General features: G+C 39.1%; 1 protein-coding gene across 2 annotated transcripts in view; it reads left to right on the top strand.

Moving 5' to 3' along the window:
• Nucleotides 1-20,665, top strand: part of gabrb2a (gamma-aminobutyric acid type A receptor subunit beta2a) — a 62,080-nt gene that overhangs the window by 5,125 nt on the left and 36,290 nt on the right. For both annotated transcript variants that reach the window (XM_028459321.1, XM_028459322.1), the window contains exon 4: nt 17,787-18,007. In XM_028459321.1, coding sequence (XP_028315122.1) covers nt 17,787-18,007 — 221 coding nt within the window. The remainder of the gene's footprint in view (nt 1-17,786; nt 18,008-20,665) is intronic.

Here is a 20,665-nt window from a genome sequence, read left to right as displayed (position 1 = left end):
TTCAGTGTTGGAGCTACATTTTGGGGGAAAGTTGCAAATCTGTAGCACATGTGGTTGATTTGTTGTGAATTTTCCTAATATGGCGCCACCTTTAGGACTATTGACCTGTTTTTGCACCTGAGACAGTGTGGGGTGGAACTGGACCTTTGTGCAAAATTTGGTGGTTGTTTGCACATGAGAAGTATGGTTCCTTCAGAAAGAAAGAAAGAAAAAAAAAAAAAACACGTAGGAAAACCGTTCTAACAAAAGTCTAACATTAACAGTGACAGAGCTTAATTTCTAACTTAAACTGCTGTTTTTTTTTCCCACAGCTGTTACTTTATGAATATTGGTGCAACTACATGTATTCTGAATAGATGAAATACAAACACTGTAGGTAAACAGGCCTGACTTTCTTTATTGTAGTGCACATAGAAAACTAACTTCACCTTGCACAGCAACAACCCTGGATGTAGAAAATACTTTTGCAATCTACGGCTAACATTATCTCCTGCTTCTTCGCGTCATAAAACAGCTAATACTTGTTTTAATAAGAGGATAATCACTTGCTAACTGTTATTTCATCTGTCACAGAGGAAGTGAGGCCCATTATCATATTTCTAGTTGCCCCTCCAGGAATGAGCTGGATACAATTGCTTTGCTTAGTAAACATTAACGATTTTGGTAATGGACCCGCTACCATGTTTGTGAGCATGTCGCGTGCTTGTGTGTGTGTGTGTGTGTGTGACTGACTAGGTAACCACCCAAAGTAAATTTCCAATCTAGCAACACTCTGCTCCTTCATAATTTACAGTATTAAAAAATGAGTCAAAATAAAGTATAATGACCAGTCACTACCAAACTCACCACGATATCATAATTCAACCTTTAAGATAAAAATCAATCAAAAGTCAAAAGTTTATATAAAATTATTATTGGATTTGAACTGATAAGTTCCTAGTCAGGAAATAAATGTTAATGCAAAGCCAATTCTCATCCTAAAAATAGTCTTTTTGATGCATTATGCCTACAAAATCTGCTCTGTATCTGAATAAGTGTAGTGTCTGAACCTGGAGGAAAATGGAGGAACGTGCTGTGTGAAGTGGAAGGAATGTGAGTGGATCTGAGATCAGTATATAGTGTGCAGGCCTGTCTTCTCTGTGCTGTGCAGGCCTGAGCTGCAGACAGCTGCTCGCTCCTCTAATTAAAGATAAAAGTGCCTCTGGTGGGGAATGAACTCTGCATTTTGGTCGGCCTGATTGAAGCCATTGTGGCATTTTTGTTCTGCGCTCACATGAAGGGAATGATGGTGATGGGTGGTGAGATGCTGTTTGAGGACATTGTGGGATTTGTAGTCCTGCTGCATCCTCTCTGCGTCTCATGCTTCTAGTGTTGTAGTACCGGTAGACCCGTCTTGGTCTTGAGACCAAATTTTAAAGTCTTGGTCTTGTCTCGGTCTCGGAGTGTCCGAACTCGTGATTTTTTTTGTCAAGACCAGCAGTGATTTCTGCTAATCTTCAACTTTACTAATGTGCTAATGAGGGGAAGAACTTGGTAAAATGATAAATATCTTTGATTCATGCATTACCTTTTTTTTGTATTTTAAAGAAACTAAAACTAAAAAGACAATGTTCTTTAAAGAGTAACTAAACCCAAAAAACACTTTTTACCCTGATAAATACAAATTTATTAGGGTATGAAGTAGTGCTGTTTATTGATCCTGGTCCAATTCTCAACATTTTAGTCAAAGTATTTCAATTTGGCATATTTAGTTGTAAAATGTCAGAGTGACTGCCCTCTATGGGTTGAAACCTGGCTATTACAATAGATTTTTGCTATTAGCTATGAACAAGATCATGTGATGGTGCCTTGACGCTGGAGCTGGCAGTTCCTGGTCGATGGTTCATGGCTCAACTAGTCTAGAACACTCTGATGGTCTATCCCTCTATCCTGTTCTGATTGTGCTTCTGTTCACTAACCCCAACCAGTCGAGGCAGATGACTGCCACCTTCCTGTTCTAAAAAAAATTTAAAAAAGGGAGATTTTTCTTCCCAGTGTCGCGAAATGCTTGTTCATGTGGATCTTGTTGGGTTCTTTCTTTCTTATGATGAATTTTATATTGTTAAGCACTTTGAGATGACTTTGTTGTATTTTGCGCTATATAAATAAAGTTGAATTGAATTGAAGACATGTTAGCCCCGCCCCTTTTATAATCACTAGCACCTGTAGGCTCTACAATCTGTGGTGAGTAGGTTGGATTGAGAGAAGAGTGAATAGAGAGGTACGGTATATTGAGTAGCTAGTTAACATAGCATAGATTGTTCATTGGAGATTTAATAGTATAGACTGGACGTGTCTTAACTGCTCCAGGAGCCCCGGCCATAATCAAGGCATTTTTTTGAATTTCCTTCCACGTGGCAGGTCAGGAGACAGCAGGGGTTTAGTTACCGCTACTCTTTAACTGTTCAACATTATCATGGTTTTTGAAATAGATTTTTATGGCCTCGGTCTCTGTCAGAGTCTAGACTCCCCAAAATCATTGTCCTGTCTTGGTCTCAGTGCATTCTGGTCTCGGACAAGTCTTGGTTTTGGATAATGTGGTCTTGGGTACAACACTACATGGTTCCGTAGCAGCAGAAGTCACACGTGTAGGACGTGCATGTGGCATTGGCCGATATGTTTTTTTGTGATCTGCAGCCTTGGGGTGCCATTTAGGTTCAAAGGTCATTCATGTTGTTGGGCATTAAACTTGTGCAGGTGTGTGTGTGTGTGTGACATTACCAATGTGCTATTTTGAGGAAGGAAGTGTCCCCCGATCATTGCTGCATGGGTGGGCTGTGCTGCTGACTCACTGAGGTTAGTGCACTATGTGGCACAGATATGACCTCATGGCAGAGACCCCCACTTTGCACTTTATCTCTGCGTGTGTGTGTGTGTGTGTGTGTGTGTGTGTGTGTGTGTGTGAGCGCTGCTGACATGTTGCTCCTTCACTTGTTTGTCACGTCGCTGCAGCTGAACTCTGATTTGCATACGCCTGTTCGTTTCCTCTAACCCGACCGTGGTTACTGTGCATTCATAACCGTTCTGCACAGAGCTGCTGCAGCTGATTCAACACAAGTGGAGTGTGTTGTTGTCTCCGAAATGCATCAGTGCTGCATAATGATGTCTGTGGCATGCGATCCATATGTTGTGCAAGGCTACAGATGGAGGCGAGAGTGGGACGGGAACTCAATGAGTATTTTCCCTACTCGTCGTTATTTCTTCCCACTCATTAATTACATGTAAAATACCTGAGGTTGCTGGTTGACTATAATACTGCTTCTCTGAATGTTAATTAGCTGCCTGTGAATTAAGAGATTTAAACAAACCAGCTGTGGTGACTTCTGGGATGGAGGAATTAGTGGGGCGTGAGCGTGCCTTTTATTAAGATCATTATCGTGCCACAAACTGGTTTCCAGTGCGTTGGTGAGGGGATCCAGCATCAGATAATGGGAGCGTGTGACTGAGGAGTGGGAGGATGAAGGAGGTGGAGGACGATACACGGTTACATGCTCCTGGGCCTGGGAATTAACAACCATCTTCATCTTGTTTGTCCAAACTCATCCTGCTCCATTTTATTTTCAGCTGGTGGAAAATAAGCTGGTGGTATTTTTACTCAGTGTTACCATGACAACGCAGGCTTTTTTGGCAGATGCAGGGAAGTCATGGGAAAGCATATAAGGGCCTTGTTCTGGATAGTTTCTTCCAAAGCTTTTAGCACTTAGAATGCAGACGTTAGTTTCTCCTTCTCATATTTGCTTTTTATTTATTTATTTTTTTACATTTTGCTATCTTACCATTTCTTGAAATGATTTTCAAAGCACTGTCAATGAATAATAATGATAAAAAAGGTGAGTTTAAGATATAACCCACACTGTCAGATTGATAATTAGTTTATTTATTTATTTATTTTTTTGAACGAACAAAAAAAATGGATAAAAATGAAAACGAATAAACAAATCACAACAGAAATCTCTATGAAATGAAAAAAAAAGTACATTTCAATATAATACATTTGATTAGTTTGACAAGGGACAGGAAGAAGCCTATGCTGGTCAATTCCTACCCCTGTTCTTCAGCACTAACAACTGCAAAATCTATGGAATTAAACTAAATGGACAATACAAATAAATACTACAATCGAGCTATTAAGCAAAACAGAGCAAAAACAAACAAAATGCACAGGTGCCATCAACATCTGTGAGATTTACATTCTCCTTCTTCATTGCTGTACTTTTCAAATATATACCGTTTGTAAATTTTTTTGAACTGCATTATAATCATACTTGAATTGTTTCATCAAGATCGTTCCATAAAACCACCCCACAAATAGAAATACATATACTTTTTAAATGAGTCCAAGAACACAAAAGTAGTAAATAGTAATAGTAAAGCATATAACTGGCTTGGGCCTGGAATAGTATCATAATCTATTAAAAAATGACACACACATAATTCATATATGTATCAGCCATGATGATTTGACTGATGGATATTACAGCACAAAATAATGACATCTTTTTTTTTTTTTTTAATTAATCCATTTCCAAGTGCAACGACATAGAAATAATTGCAGTAATTCACAGTGATGGTAATAATATGGGTGATTGCCAGTATGTGCAGCTTTTCGGACTTTAAGATGAGGTTGCAGGTTATCCTGAACAACGTCATTAGCTCTGCTGGGTGGACACATGGAAAATATAGTGGATTAATATAGTCAGCGCTGTAATTACAGCACCTAATCCCACAGCTCTCTTACATGCACGCTGCGTTCTCTGCTTGATGTTTGGACGGTGCAACAAACTGAAGGTAAAGAGGCGACACAAAGACCACAAGCTTTAAATGAAATTAGCAAAATGAAACAAATGAGCTTTCGAGGATTTTAAGGTGTCTCGTTTTGGGATCGTTCAAATGAAATGTATAAAAATGCAGTGAAATTCTTCATAGTTCATAGTTCCTGAAATGTAATTTTCCCCAATGATCATTAAAGCTTTAATAATGCTTGGTTTCATCTACATTTGCATTCCCACTGCACAAGTAAAGTTCTTCCAACTTTAATGGCTTGTGCATTTGTTTCCTAATGGTGAGAAAAAGTGCATATTTAAACCAGCTGTACATTTTATTAACAGTGGTGAATGTGGTGAAGGATTCGGCCATTCTTTTCTCTCAGTGGTGTTAAGTGGCTGAAAAATGACCCACTGGTAACAGCATCATTAAGTCCATGTTGTCACATCCCTCAGGAGCAGAATGCCTGGCAGTCCAGGACGCACTGACTCCCTGATCTGTCTGAAATATTTCATCTAAAGCACTGTTTAACCCAATAACACCAAATGACTAAACTCAGCTTGACCTGCAGATGATGCCGCGCTTCTAAACAAGAGGTTTAGACGAGTGCCGACAAGCTCCCTTGATGTGGGTGTGTCTCCTCCCTCGCAGCCTTTCAGTCATTATGAACAGATTCTTCACGGTTTGTTGTGAAGTGCTCAGCAGCAGGACAGTGCATTGGCAGTGCCAGCACCATGCAGGATGTCTGTGTGTCCTGTGCAGCTGCATAGACAACAAACACACTAACAGTTCCCTCACATCGTCTTTTGAATTCAATCTCTGTGATGCAATGAGAGTAGTAACAAAAGTCTATTCAGATAAAACCACTTGCCAGTTTATACATTTGAAATGTAGTGATTATTTGATTTTTTAGTTATTTAGAGCAGGGGTTCTCAAACGTTTTAGATCCAGAGACCCTTTACAGGGGAGAAAAGTTTTCAAGGATTTTCCTATAGTTCCATCTATCTGTTTTCAGACCCACTTTATCCTATTTCACGGTCGCAGGGGTCTGCTGGTGCCTATCTCTGGCTCACACTGGGCAATAGGCGGGGTACACCATAGACAGGGCACCAGTTCATCGTAGGGTAACACACAGACAGAAAACCACTCACACTCACATTCACTCCGACACTCCAATCTATCCAACAGTCCTGTTTTTGGATTGTAGGAGGAAGCCACAGGACCCGGAGGAAACCCACGCAGCACTGGGAGAACATGCAAACTCCACAAAGAAAGGACTCAAGTGTCCACCCCAGGGCTTGAACCCAGCTGTGAGGCGGACATGCTAACCACTAAGCCACCGTGCGCTAGGGCTGCTCAGTTAACTCGTTCACTGCCAGCCCTTTTCAGAGCAGCCAACCCAATATTGCCAGGCGTTTTAGATGATTTTTCACTGATTTTTTAAGACCCACAGAATATTATGAAACCAGATTCTGAAAGATTTGACTCTCTAGTTTCATCAACAACAAAAAAATAAATTCTAGCTTGTTTGGTTCTTATGTAATCAGCAGTTGAATAGAGGCACATTTCACACAAATCGCCAGTTTGTGTCTTTTTCTGAAAAAACCTATGAGTGACTTTGAAGCAATTTTTTTTTGCTTTAGGGACACCTCAACATTGGTTTCCTTCTATAGAACTACAAAAACAACACTGAGACCAGGCTTTTGATGGCAACATTATTATTAATTTGCTATCTATGTCAGAGTTGAATGGTTTCCTAATGTATTTTGGCCGTCCTCCAAGTCTCTCCCCCCATCATTCTCCACACACCCAACTTCCTCCTCCTCCTCCTGGACATGTTGAGTGTCACCGCTTGCCCCGTTTTTTTAATCGTTTTCCCTCACCATCACGACGCTCAATAGTCCAGTTAGTTCCACACATGGTCTGGTCGAGTGTGCTCTGCTGTGAGCAGCTGGGAGCTTTAGCATCAACTCTTGTAGCACCATTTTATGTCTCGTAAACTCATTTCCTCTCCCTCTGAGCTCTGCCCATCACGGGTGATCTCTCACCCAAAGGTGCGCTGCTGCCACTTACATGTCACCAGTTGGTCACTACATCATTGTACAAGTTAGATATTCACCGGAGAGCTTTGTCTCCTAGCAACCCCATCCAAAAAACACAATTGGCGTCTTTAGACGTCTTTGGCAGTCAATGAGTTAATCGAAATTTAATTACGATTTTGATTATTACACCCAACGATTACAAAAATAACATAATAGAGTAAAAACGATTATTAAAAAAAATTAAATAAATAAAAATAAATAAAAAAACATATATATATGTTTTATTCGCTAAATAAAACAAACCCACGATTTCGGACATCTACAAATAATAAAGCTTCGCACACACGTTATTAATACTAACTTTGAGTTGTTTAATCCACGCACATGCAAGCTCCTCCCCTCCACCCTGCCCCTCTCAAAGCTAAAGTTAGCCTGCAGGCTAACACGAGGAAAGTTGTTGCTCGTGGTCTTGAAACATGGCTGGAGAAATGCAGCAAAAACACTTGGTAAACAAGTGACAAGTCAAATTCTCTGATATGGGAACACTTTGGGTTTGATGATGAAGACCTAGAGCAAAAACACATCATGTGCAAGAAGTGTTAGGTTTTGTGCAAAAGTGAATATACTTGATTTTAGTGTTTGAAGGATTTTATTTATGTTTAAAGAATATATTTTATGTTTTCTTGTACAAAAAATAAATACCTTTTTGGTTGACAAATAATCATTTGAATAATCGTGATTTCGATTGTCACTAAAGTAATGGTGATTATTATTTTTTCTATGATCAAGCAGCCCTACCGTGCGCCCATTTTTTTTTTATAGTTCTCATGTCAAAGGAATAAACACAATTTACTTCCATTTGTGGCCCTAAACAGGGGTACGCATACCCCTAGGGGTACAGGAGCACATTGCAGGGGGTACTCGGAAAGATTTGACAATTAATTTAAAAATAATCGAGAAATGTTTCTAGTTCCTTTTTGGCAATTTTTTTGGACAAATTCACCACAAACCAGCAGTACTATTGTTCAATAAAATACAAGAAAATATAATATTTTATTGATCAATAGTACTGTTGGTTTGGAAACAAGATTATTTTATGCTGTTGAGGTAATTTTATCACACTTCTGACAATAGGAGACAATAATTAGCTACATTTTACAAAGGAGACCATATTTACTTATTATTGAAGTAATCACATAAAAGCTGTAGTTTAACTAAATTCCACTTTAAATTCTACTCATTGGTTTGAATTTGTAGATGAATCCTTTGGGAACCAATGTTTGAGACACAGTTAGGGGTTTAGGAGAGCCCGTTGTTCCACAGATAAAAAAACATATGAAATTGTGGGCAGGGTGCTTATGATATGAAGAGGGGTTACTACAGGATTTGACAAAAATGCAATACCCCCTACACAGGACAAAAAAGACTGGGAACCACTGACCTATTCTTTAAATAGTTCAGATATTTGTAGTAGAAATGAACTGAAAGAGTATCTGTACTAACATTAAATGTGTTTGATGTATTAACAATAAACAAAATATGTCCCTTTTTGCATGACTATATATCCATAGAGACAGACATCACACTTTACAGTGACAGCCATGCTTACATGTAAAGTATGTTTGTTTTATATGTGCATTGCTCTCCATATGTCGTTGTACACTTGTGTAATGATACGGCATGAATACTAGTAGGGCTGGGCGGTATACCGGTTCATACCGAATACCGGTATATATTTTCGTTGTTATATGAATTTGTAATATACCGCCGTACCGGTGTATTTGCTTACGCAACTTTCGGAAAGCTACGCTGCGCCGCGTTTCAGACCGGACCCTTCTCAACGTTGCGCTCTGGAGTCAGTTGCGGTGTAAATCATACGTGTAAACGGATAAGAAACACACAATCGAAAGCTCTGAAGCTGCATGTGAGCATCCCTCTGCTACAGGATGACAACACTCACGGACATAGACATTATATACGTATATAATGTCTATGCTCACGTAGGCACGGTTAGCTTAGCATGTCGGCAGCAATACACCAAAAAAGAGAGCAAAGGATCCCAATTTGTAATTCCTATAACTCGGAAATAAGTCGTGGTGGAGCTGCAAACAAAACGCCGCCTTGTTCACCATAAGAAACCACCACATTCAAAGCTGGAAATCAAGCTAATGCTAAAGCTAAGCTAGTGCGGCAAAGAGCCATTGGGCTTGTCTTCCTACTAGTGTGGAATTATTCTACAATATTCACTCATCATGACAGTAAAATAGAGCATCCTAAGTCCATCTACTGCAGTAATTCCTCTCTCAACCAGTAGAAAATGCTGTGAACACCTGATTATGCATGAGAAAAAAACAAAACTCTGTCATATACCGTGAAACTGTTAAAATTTTGAAAAATATTGTGATATACATTTTTGGTCATACCGCCCAGCCCTAAATACTAGTTTCCAAAATTATTTCACAGACCCCGAAGCACTGGCTCGGGGTAACCTTCGGGGCCCCCGGACCCAAGATTGAGAACCACTGATTTAGAGGATGACAAAAACTTCATTGAAATTATAACTTCTGAGTTTGATACAGTATTGATATGCAACACTAATGTGTATGATATTTCAGGTCTACAGAGCTTAATGATCTTAAGTTGTTTTATTTGTTACACTTTTTAAGTAAGATTTCCCAATTTCAATATCAAAAAACCCCAAAACATTTGAACAAAATTAAAATTAGAATGATAATAAACCTTGATGTGTGGTTCTGGTTTTGTACCAAAGCTGTTAATTTAGTGAAATAACCTCGATAGGATGGTTTGACGTCAGAATCACTTGTGTTGTTAATATTTCTGTGTCCTCTAATGTGCACCTACACGTCATGTCAAGTGTGCAGTGCTGAGTCAAAGCTGCTCCATGAGCAGAGCCCTGATGTGTCGCTGTGCTGTGTGTAATGGCCATGTAACCAAGACAGTCTGACAGACTGCAAAAGGAAAACACAAATCTGCTCCATGTCGCTCTGTCAACTCGTTGAAAGAGGTGATCAGCAAAGACACAGGCTGTGAACGCAGCAGCCATGTTGTTCCTGAGGATAACCTTGTCTTAGTCTACGTCGTGTTTATTCACTGCCGGCAGGCCTCAGATTTTTTCTTTTTAAAGACATGTGGGTGTTCTCCACAAGATGTCTCCCTCACTGATGAGCACTATGGGCCGTCCGTGTGATTGTAATGGAGTTTCTGTAGAACGCTTATGACAAGGAGACTGAAGGTCGCGTTGGAGATCAACGCTCTGCTTTGGGACGGCCTGGATCGCAGTTACATCTGCATCCTTTCTGATTTTCTATTGGGACGCTGAGGGTTGCAAAATACACCCCAGCTGCTTCCTGTGTCTGCCTGCTTTGTAAATTGTATTGTACGAGTCAGTTCTTCATTTGTATAGAATAAAACCAGGAGGCTGTTATTTATTGTGCAAGTAAAAGTAAGATTATACAAGTGATTTTCAACTTTTTTTTTTTTGTTTTGTTTTAAAGAGATGCAGTCTTTCATTGATGCATAACTTTTTGGGTTCACAAATCTATTTGTATTATTCCCATATATACCCCTCATTGGGAATCACACGTATACATATATGTAAATAAACACGCACAGCTTTAAAGGACAAAAACCCTGCATTGTTACTTTAACGCGAGCGTTCTACCTGTTCCTCTGCTCAGCCCTAATAGAAACACACATGTACCAGTGACATCTCCTAATAACACAAAGCATGATAGTGATACCATTAAGGTTTGCTTTTCCTCAAACAACGATGTGTGTCAGGGCTGTGTGAGGTGTCACAGAGCTGGACCCATGTTCGATTCCAGGTAAACACCACCATCTGTGAGCCTGTAATTATGCTGCTATTGCACAGTGGCGTCTCCAGAAGTTTTTCATAGGGGTGGCCAGATGGGGGCCACTTAAAATCTTGGGGTGGCACACCCAAACTAAAAGCCATAATTTCAGGATTTTATTATACAGTTGTCGTAAACAGGCTAGTGGAGAAAGAGTTAAGGAAATGCCTTCCTTATGTAACTATTTATACTGTTTATTGAGTTATATTTGATGTTACTAATGATCTAATGTGCATAGGCTAATAACAGTACAGTTAACATTTTAGGCATATTAGGCATATGGTGTACATTTATTGTAAACAAAACAATTACAAGGGAAAAGCAGATACTGACAGATACAAATAAATGCAAAAGCAAAGTACAGAAACAATCATGTTTTTGCTTTATAGAACAGGTAATTCCCAACAGGGATCAATATTCTGATTGTGATCGACAGGATATACAGTATGTGTAACAAACACTCATATCTTTGCTTAATGTAGTACAAAAATAATTATAACTAGTTACAAAAAGAACTTCCCAACAGGGATCAACACTCTGACTCTGATTACACGCTTTAGAACAATTTTATTTGCCTGTTACTAGCAGTGATATATGCAATCTAACAAACACAAGAAAAACACTGCATTGAGTGAGAGCAATGCACACCAAGTGTTGCCTTTCACATCCAGATTGTGTTTTTTAATGATTCACAAACAATATTACATCAGTACCAGGGCTTTATATTAACTTTTTAGATCACCAGCCAGCACGGCTATAGGTTCTTACACCAGCCACATTTTTTTCCAGCGAAAATAAACTAATTATGAGCCACAGAATAGATTTAAGCATTCATGTTTTTAAAAACAGTTTAGTTGATTGCAGAAATACATTAAAATGGTAAAAGGTGCAATATGGAACTTTGGGTGTGTCAGAGAAGTGAACCTTTTATAAAGTGTATTCTTAAAACTTAATAAACAAACTTAACTCAGATGAAAATTGAATCCCTGGAGCACAAATAATAGAAGTAATCAGAATTACATGTGCTGTAGAGAAAAATGTTTTATTAACATGCATGCTCTTCAAATGTAAACAAATCCCTCTCCCCACAAACTGTATAGTGCACATTTTAAAGGTGAACAAATGATAAAGATCATGTGTGAAACTCCTCCTCGGAGTCTGTGCTACTCTGTATATGCTCAGTAGCTGCTCGATCTTTGCGTAGGAACGCAACACCTGATAACTATCTCCACACGTTTGTTTGTTTGCTCCTAAATAATTTCACATCTTCGTTCCTTTTGACTTCACGTAGCCAATTGTTGTATGACACGTCACAACATAGTGTTCATGGGAAATGTAGGATTAATACAACAAGCAGTGTTGCCAGATATAGATTACGTTTTAAAGTCTAAACACACACAAAAACCTCAAATTTCTTGGCGTAAACCAGCCCAATCTGGCAACAATGACTTGTCGCATCGTTCCTGCAGCCTGCAGTGGTCTTTGTTTCATTCTTCACCAGCCAAAATGGCTAGTAATGCTACAATGTTACCCACATTTGGTGGGTTGGCGGGTGTTAATTTAGTACCACAAAAGTACATTTTACATTCTGTTTTAATCCAAAAAATTTCTATGTAAACACACAAAGATATAAAATATGATATCAACAAATCAACATGGCATCATTCATCAACCTCTGAATAAATGTTCTTCTTCAGCTGATGAACTTCGCAAAACCATTTAAAGTTTGAACTCTAACACTCTAGATGTTCAAAGATCAATAACTTGAATCATAAAAATAAAGTAAAGTGCATATTAGCAGCTATAAAAGTCAAACAAAACTTCCAAAACCGGAGTCTCCGGTCACACAAACATCAGCTATTAAAGGCCAGTAGTGTCTTTAGCAGTACAACATACATATAAACAACAAGGTAGTTACCTTACAGTGTGATATATGAAATATTTCACCATGTACTGACCTGAAAAACACTGTCTTGAGAGAGAGAGAGCAATGAAGACCAAATGTTGCCTTTCACATCGGGGCTGCATCCGAATAGTCCCTCCTATCTCCTCTCCTATCCACTTTTCCTTAACCCCGTGGATGATGGGGGTTAAGGAAAGGAGAGGAGTAAGGAAAAGACCATCACGTTTGTTTTGACAATCAGACGCACTTCAACTAGGTGACGTAATAATCTGATGGTCACGAAGGTTAGTTAGTGACGTCTGCCGTGGTGAAAAAAATACAAATTTCCGAAAATGGACTTAAAGCACATTTATGACACTTTTCGCTGATATAATGTCAAAAATCACAAGGTTTGAATGTAAATCAAAGGAAAAGAGGCTACCAGGCAACAAGGATCAAACGTGAAACTCAAAGAACGTCACATTGAGAATGGTTGCTCACACTCACCTTTCACTCACAAATATGAAATATGTTGAATAAAACATAATGTGGCTAAAAATGTCTCTGATCCCTTTTTCTTGAACCACAGAGTGTCTGTTTTACGTCAGTTATAAGATATGGGTTTTAGATTATTTATTTAAAGTAGTTTAAGGCATATTATTGCATTGGTAATTTACATGATCTCCGTTACTTTCATTGTGAGTTTCTGTCAGCGCTCGGGTGCGTGTTTCCCTTTAAATGTTTGCGCCGCAAGGAATTGTCGGTCAGCATTATCTCGTCTCCTTTGGTAAAGGATGCATCAGTGTTTCCTTGGCTAAAAGAGGTAAAAAAAAGAAGCATTGAGCCTCTTTTCCTGAGCTTAAAGAGAACTTGGACGTTCTTTATCATGGCCACCACTTAAACACTCCCGGGAGTGAAGGAACAGTGGATAGGAAAGGAGATAGGAGGGACGGAGTCGGAGATCATGTAATGCAATAATATGCTTTGAACAACTTTAAATAATCTAAAACCCATATCTTATTACATGTAAGCCATATTATCAGATTATAACTGACATAAAAGAGAGCACTCTGTGGTTCAGAAAAAAGGGATCAGTTTAGCCACATTATGTTTTATTCAACATAATTCATATTTTTGAGTGGAAACTGAGTGTGAGCAACCATTCTCAATGTGACGTTCTTTTAGTTTCACTTCCGTTCTTCGTAACCTGGCAGCCTCTTTTCCTTTGATTTACTTTCAAACCTTGTGATTTTTGAGATCATATCAGGGGAAAGTCCATTTTCGGAAATTTGTACTTTTTTTCACGTCACTAACCTTTGTGGCTGTCAGATTATTACGTCACCCCGTGATGTCATTCACGGGGTTAAGGAAATGTGGATAGGAAAGGAGATAGGAGGAACTATTCGGACGCAGCTCCAGATTGCGTTTGACGGGAAACAGGAAGTTGCACAGTAAAACCCAACCTGGAGCGCAGCGCCTCTGACACAAAAGGCACCGCTTTGCTTTCTCACCCCTGACTAAAATCAGGACAGCACTAACGACACATTAAAATGTCCAAATGTTTAAGTAAATGCTTAGTATTAAAGAATAAATAAAAACATGTATTTATTACTATAAAATACAAAATAATGAAACAACTAAAAACAATGTGGTCATATATTTTTAGGTGCACCACAATAACTGGTGCTACTACAATGTATACTGGCCAGTTTGGTGGCCAGCAGGGTGGCCAGTACATTTATAGTGGGGGCCATGGCCACCCCTGGCCACCCCCTGGTGGCGCCATTGGAAAAAGCTTGGCAGAGGCAGTTTCGTCGCTGCGCGCATGCCCAGGTGCTGTCCGTGCACAGCTATAGTGTTAAACCAGCAAATGTACACAGTCAGGTATCACACACACACACACACACACCCACACATACAGTAGCAATGACAGCAGACATCTTGGATCCTACCTGTGTATAGTTATCAGAGTTAAAGTGTTGAGAAGCAGCAGAATGACTGAGGCTTGTTTTACTCTTTAAATATCTGTCTTTCTCTGCAACAGTGCATTTTTCTTTAAAAAATATATAATATATATATATATATAATTGGAAAATATTTATTTATTTTGCTTCATTATTTCATCTTTTTTCTTATTTGTATCATAGAAAAAAGATAAAAAGGGATGTTTTGATTTTCCTCTGCGGTTCAGGAACAAGCAACAAATGTGTATGATTCTGACTTTAATGGCACCCTTGTACAATGGTTAAGTTCTTGTAACATATATTTATAAATAGAAAATATAGATATTTTTAATAAGAATAAAATTATAGTATACTACATTATTTGATTATTCAATACACTTTTAACTATTATTATTACTTTAGTATCAGTGTTTGCAATAATGTTAGTAGTCTTGTATTTTCTAATTTACAATTATTTTGTTGATTATTTGGATTAATGGGGGCTTCCTTAGGTTTAGAAAAAAAAAAAAATCTAAATTTATGGCCAACAGTTAAGCACTATAAATTGATTAGAATAATGAAAAATGTATATATATATACATATATATATATATATATATTTAAAGATATATATAATGTCATGCTTTGGAGATGAAGAGGTGTAGGACCCAAGCGCAGGAAGGGATTGAGGCGACAGGCAGGCGTAATGTTCATAGGATGAGTAAATGTTTAATGATCAAAACCAACAAAAAAACCAAAATCCAAAGGCGCACAAGGAGGCAGGAGAAAAACAAGGAGCATGGATAAAATGCAGCAGCACATGAACAGGGTGACGTTCACAATGAACCAGCAATAGTTCTGTGTCCTAACGCTAAGCTAATTAGTGCAGGAGGCCTGATTGGGAATGAGCCACACCTGGGTACAAAACATGAGGCAGCGAATCACTTACAACCCAAACACACTGACCTGGAAACACAAAGACAGGAGTTCACACATTAAACTAGAATGGATAACAGAATAAACAAAGACTCAGAAAAACAAAAAGAGGACCACAAGGGCTAAAAACACTATATATATAACGCCCAGTGTGAGCCGGAGATAGGCACCAGCAGACCCCCACGACCCTGAAAACAGGAACAAGCAGGTCAGAAAATGGATATTGAATGAATATTTTTTGTCTTTTCAGCAATTATTTCATTGGTATTAGTTTCATTGTTACAGATTAAATCGGATTTAGTCAGTTTTATTAACCATTTTTTGTCTGTTTCAAGTAAGTAGTAAGTAAGTAATCTTTATTTGTAGAGCGCTTTTCACAGGTAAAAACCACAAAATGCTTCATACAAATTTCAGTCTCATCCCGTCTAAAGAGAACATGAGAGAACAGTCACAAATAACATGGGAGACATGGACGAGGGAACTGTGGGTCGCCAAGGGCTTTGGCGGCGCCCGGTATTTAGATGAAAAAAGGAAAACAACATAAGGAGAGGAGAGGGGAAAAAAACAGATTATGAACTGAATTCCCAAAAGGAGAACAAAGTATAGAACCAGGAAAAACTCAGCTACAAAAACACATAAGATAGCAGAGAAGGCAGCAAGGGCAGATATGTGACCGCCTTCGTCAAGAAGCAGAGAGAGAATGACAGTTATTTGACATAAAAGTTGATTAAATACTATAAATGCACATCAAATAAATGTACAAATGACACATTAAACCCCCTTTATTTATTTATTTTCATTTATTTATTCTTAATTAAAAAAAAATGTTATTTGTTTTTTTTCAAACAAAAAAACTATTAAAAAAATAAATAAATGCCATAGTGTTAGAGGCTGTGATTTGTGTCTATATGTAATTTCTTTATTTCTTATTTCTTTATTTTATTTTAATTTTTTTTAATCTTTTTATGAACGCATTCAATTTTTTTAAAGAGATGTACATATAGTCCTGTTTTTTTTTTATTTTATTTTTTTTAATCTTATAACATGGGCGTAGGTACCAAACACATGGATGCATAGCAGGATGTTCACAGCAGCCTCAGACAGCAGCCGACAGTCCCAAAGGTGATGGAGATTCGATCGACAGGCTGATTATGAGACAGAGAGGGAGGGAGCGTCAGAGGCTCGGGGAGGAAACTCTGCTACAAACGGGATAAAGATGCAGCTGTCCTCGCTTGACTTTTCACTCCTGTAAAAAAAAAAATAAAAAAAAATAATCGTCATTGCGGCAGCTTGCTCCCATTTTTAGATGCCCTCTTTTCACAATATTTTGGTCACATACACAGCATAAATGTGAAAACCTCAGCAATGAAATTGGAAATACTCTGCTGTGTCATGCCAATGCGTAATGATGGTTAAAAAAAAGGGTCCAGGGAACGTAGAAACAGTGAAAAGTGGTGAGGATGGCTGCTTTGAGTAAAAGCTCAAGGGCCCTGTTCCACGGACTGTATGGTTTAATTTGTTTTCACACTCACTGATTGCAATGAAATCCACTGTAACCAAGCAGATCTGACTGCAGTGCTGTGTCTCGCTGTGCCTGTGTGGGTGTAAGTCTTTTGTTAAGAGTGAGAAGCAAAGAAAACACACAAAGAACCAGAAGAGAGTGTACAGTTTGCTGCCACATCCCCTGGCATGTGTAATAACAAACGGAACTGTATGAATACGGCTCTTTTTTATCTCTTCGATGTAGAACCTTGTGCTGAATGTGAGTGTCTCTGGTCGTTCATTATGCAAAAGAAAAAAAAAAAAAAGGAGAAAGCCCCAGCTGCAAAAATCTACCGGCAGTTTGCATTAGGGAGAGCATTGTCGCTGCAAAAGCAGAAAGTGGCTTGATTCGCTCAAGTGGAAGCAGATATTTTTAGAGCGAGACAATAGTCAGCCAGCTGAGAAAGCTCCCCTCTGGTTATAGTCTAAAAATTAAGTGGGAATGGTTAAACACTAACCGCACAGACCCAGCGCAGCCTGTGGCCTTTCAGACCGCTAACGACCTCCTGATTGACCTTCTCACGATGTCCATACGACATGTTGTGACAGCGTGTGGAGTCATGATCAGACATGAGCAAACGCTGACACGCTTTTGGTGCCTGTTGTTCCTTAACCTGCAGCCGAGATGATTGTACAGATAAAAATGAGTCCCATAAACATGAAGGCTTAGCTCTGTGGCGTTTTATAGGAAGGTGTGTAAGATTATCGATCCTCTGTATGGCTTTTATGACCCTTCATCGTTTCACTGCCTCCTCCTGTCCTCCAGGACTACACCTTGACGATGTACTTTCAACAAGCGTGGCGAGACAAACGTCTGTCCTACTCGGAGATTGCCTACAACCTGACTCTGGATAACCGTGTGGCCGACCAACTGTGGGTCCCCGACACGTACTTCCTCAATGACAAGAAGTCCTTTGTTCACGGCGTCACAGTGAAGAACAGGATGATTCGTCTGCATCCGGACGGCACGGTGCTTTATGGACTCAGGTAAGCCTTTCACAGGCGTTCTCTTTTTCCTCATATTGTAATTAGAGAATTGATTACGGTGCCTAATGGACTAATGTGATCACATCAGGTGCTTTATCATCAACTCTATTGAATTTTAAAGCTGTTATGATGGTTAATTTTACAATCAGCATGAAAAAACATGTCAGACTCGCCTCTGCTGTTTATTCTGTAGGAGTCAGCATAAGATTGCACACAGAGCAGGAACTGCAGGGAATAAGAAACACAACTTAAAGAAAAAAACGCTAACACTTTACTTAAAGTTTTATACATAAAGCCTGACATTACGCTGTCATTATTATGACATGACACCTGTCATTAGCATGAATAAGATGTCATGAACACTGTCATTAAGTGTCATTCGTTTCCTTAACCCTAACCTTAACCCTAAGCCTAACCTTAACCTTAATCTTGCCTAACCACTAGATCCTTTCACCTGACCCAAAAAATTCTAATAATTTAGCGAACAACACTTAATGACGGCCTTCGTGACACCTTATTCATGCTAATGACAGCGTAATGTCAGCCTTATGTATAAAGCTTCAAGTAAAGTGTTACGGAAAAAACGCACCTGTTGTGGACATGTATATAACATGAAATGTGTTTGTATTGCAAATAAAAACACATTTGAAGTATTTTCTTGAATTTTGAAATACAAATACAATCAATGGAGGGCAGCCATGTTTGTCTTGATGTGACTATGGTTTGCACTTGTACGTATACATAAAATACAAAATATGTAAGAAACCAACAACATCCAAGCAATATGTGACAGATATCAGTCCCAACAGGGCCTTCACTCTAACTTTACTAGATTTGTGACCAATTTCTATTTGATAGAGGAGAATTTTATGTAATAAGTTGAGGAAAATTAAAAGAGTTTTTAATAGAATTTTGAGGTTTTTTTCAACAGATTAACATTAAAAATGACTGCCGTCATGCAATCTAAGCACCAACAAAACTGTGAGTCCCTGCAAATGTTGTTTAGTTTCATTTAAACAATGACTCGTGTTTTCTCTGCTCCAACGGGCCGGATTTGGCTCTTGGGCCTTGAGTTTGACACGTGGTTTAGATTCATGTTTTGTCCTTCAAATATGGTTTACATGGTTTACATGTATGTTGTCAAAGTTACAGAACTGAACCTGAGATATTTAAAATAATAAATGGCTTGTTCTTGTTTGAAGCATGAAAACTCCTCCCAGATCATTCAGAAATGAGGTGATGTCTATAGGGTGTGAGGAGGTTATGGACCAATGGTTGAAGACCACACTGCTGATTCACACCCTACTGATCACGTGACTCCTGTTTTCTGACTTCATCAGAGTTGAGCTGCTTTTTTCAGAGGCCTAGGTGCACACTGGTGAAATACCTGAAAAAAACACATGGCGTGAGCTCAGGCTTGAGTAAAGAGGAAGTGGGGTTTTAACACCAGTGGAGCATAGGATGAGTGTTATTAGTGACCCTGTACTGCTGGTTTTTCCAATCCCTAATGATCGTCAAGTTTAATAATTGATTGGCCATGTGATCAATAATGAAGCAAGGTGGCACATCTAGAAGAACCTAGTCCGATGGTGAACAATGGGCTCGGCCCAGCTACACAAGCTGTCTCTTTGTGGCGCTGGACTGTGATTCCTCTGAGAAGAACGCTGTCATCCATTTTTGATGAGCTATAATCAATAATGTAGCAGTTCAATACAAACAGTGAATCTGTATTTGCACTGATGCTGCGTATTCAACTGCGCCGCACAGCTCATCCATCACTGTGGCTCTGCCTCCTCTGATCCGTCACCCTCTTTTCATGTGTGTGCATGATTAGCGCGTGTGTGCCTGAAAGCTGAGGGTGTTGTTGCTAATTCAAGACGTTGCAGTGTGCAGTTGTTCTCTTTAGACTGAGATGCCCTTTTTTTGCTGCTTAAAACTAAAGGCTGCTTAAAAATTTAAGTATCTGCACTGCAGCAGATTATTCATTGCCATATTTTGTTCCTACATTGAAAAAATGTAAATCATAACACCTAGACTGAATTATATAAGACTAGCACATTTTTTTTTTTTTTTTGCACCACAGCCGAATAGCAACGGTAGGTTCACACAGTTGTTAAAGTGATTTACAAACAGAGATAGGGTCATTGCCTCCAAAATGTTGTCCTTGTCAGTGCTCGTGCCCTGCAGCTTCTCCATGTTTTGGTTCGTGAGTTTGGTCCAGGTTTCATTTGATGCTATAAGTTCAGACACAAGCTGCTGTCAGAGCGTGCAGACATCTGGCCGGGCCGACTCTGAGCACGCTGACACGTACCTGTGGAGACGGGCAGGCTGGGTGCAGCGTATGTGCAGGAGAGAACATTGGCTGATTGAAAAGAAGATGCAAAACCTTCAATGGGAACTACGAGTGGTTGTGAACACACATCCTGTCAGATGGTCTTAACTCATGTCTGGGTTGTTTTCTGCGCGGCTGCGATTTTACTTCTCCTGGTGTCATCAGCACCAAGGTCAGCGCTGACGGAAGAACTATGTAGATCCTTGAGCTGAGAAAGGTCTATGAAAAGTTAAATTCCGGCATGGTATTTAAAGTTTAATGATTGAAGAACTCTTTACTGATGGAGCCTGAGCAAGGGTGACTGGAAAGAATGAACGGATTTAGGA

This window comes from Gouania willdenowi, chromosome 10, assembly GCF_900634775.1.
Source record: "Gouania willdenowi chromosome 10, fGouWil2.1, whole genome shotgun sequence".
NCBI lineage: Eukaryota > Metazoa > Chordata > Actinopteri > Blenniiformes > Gobiesocidae > Gouania > Gouania willdenowi.
Note: the sequence above shows the minus strand (reverse complement) of the source record. Positions and strands in the feature narration are given on the sequence as shown.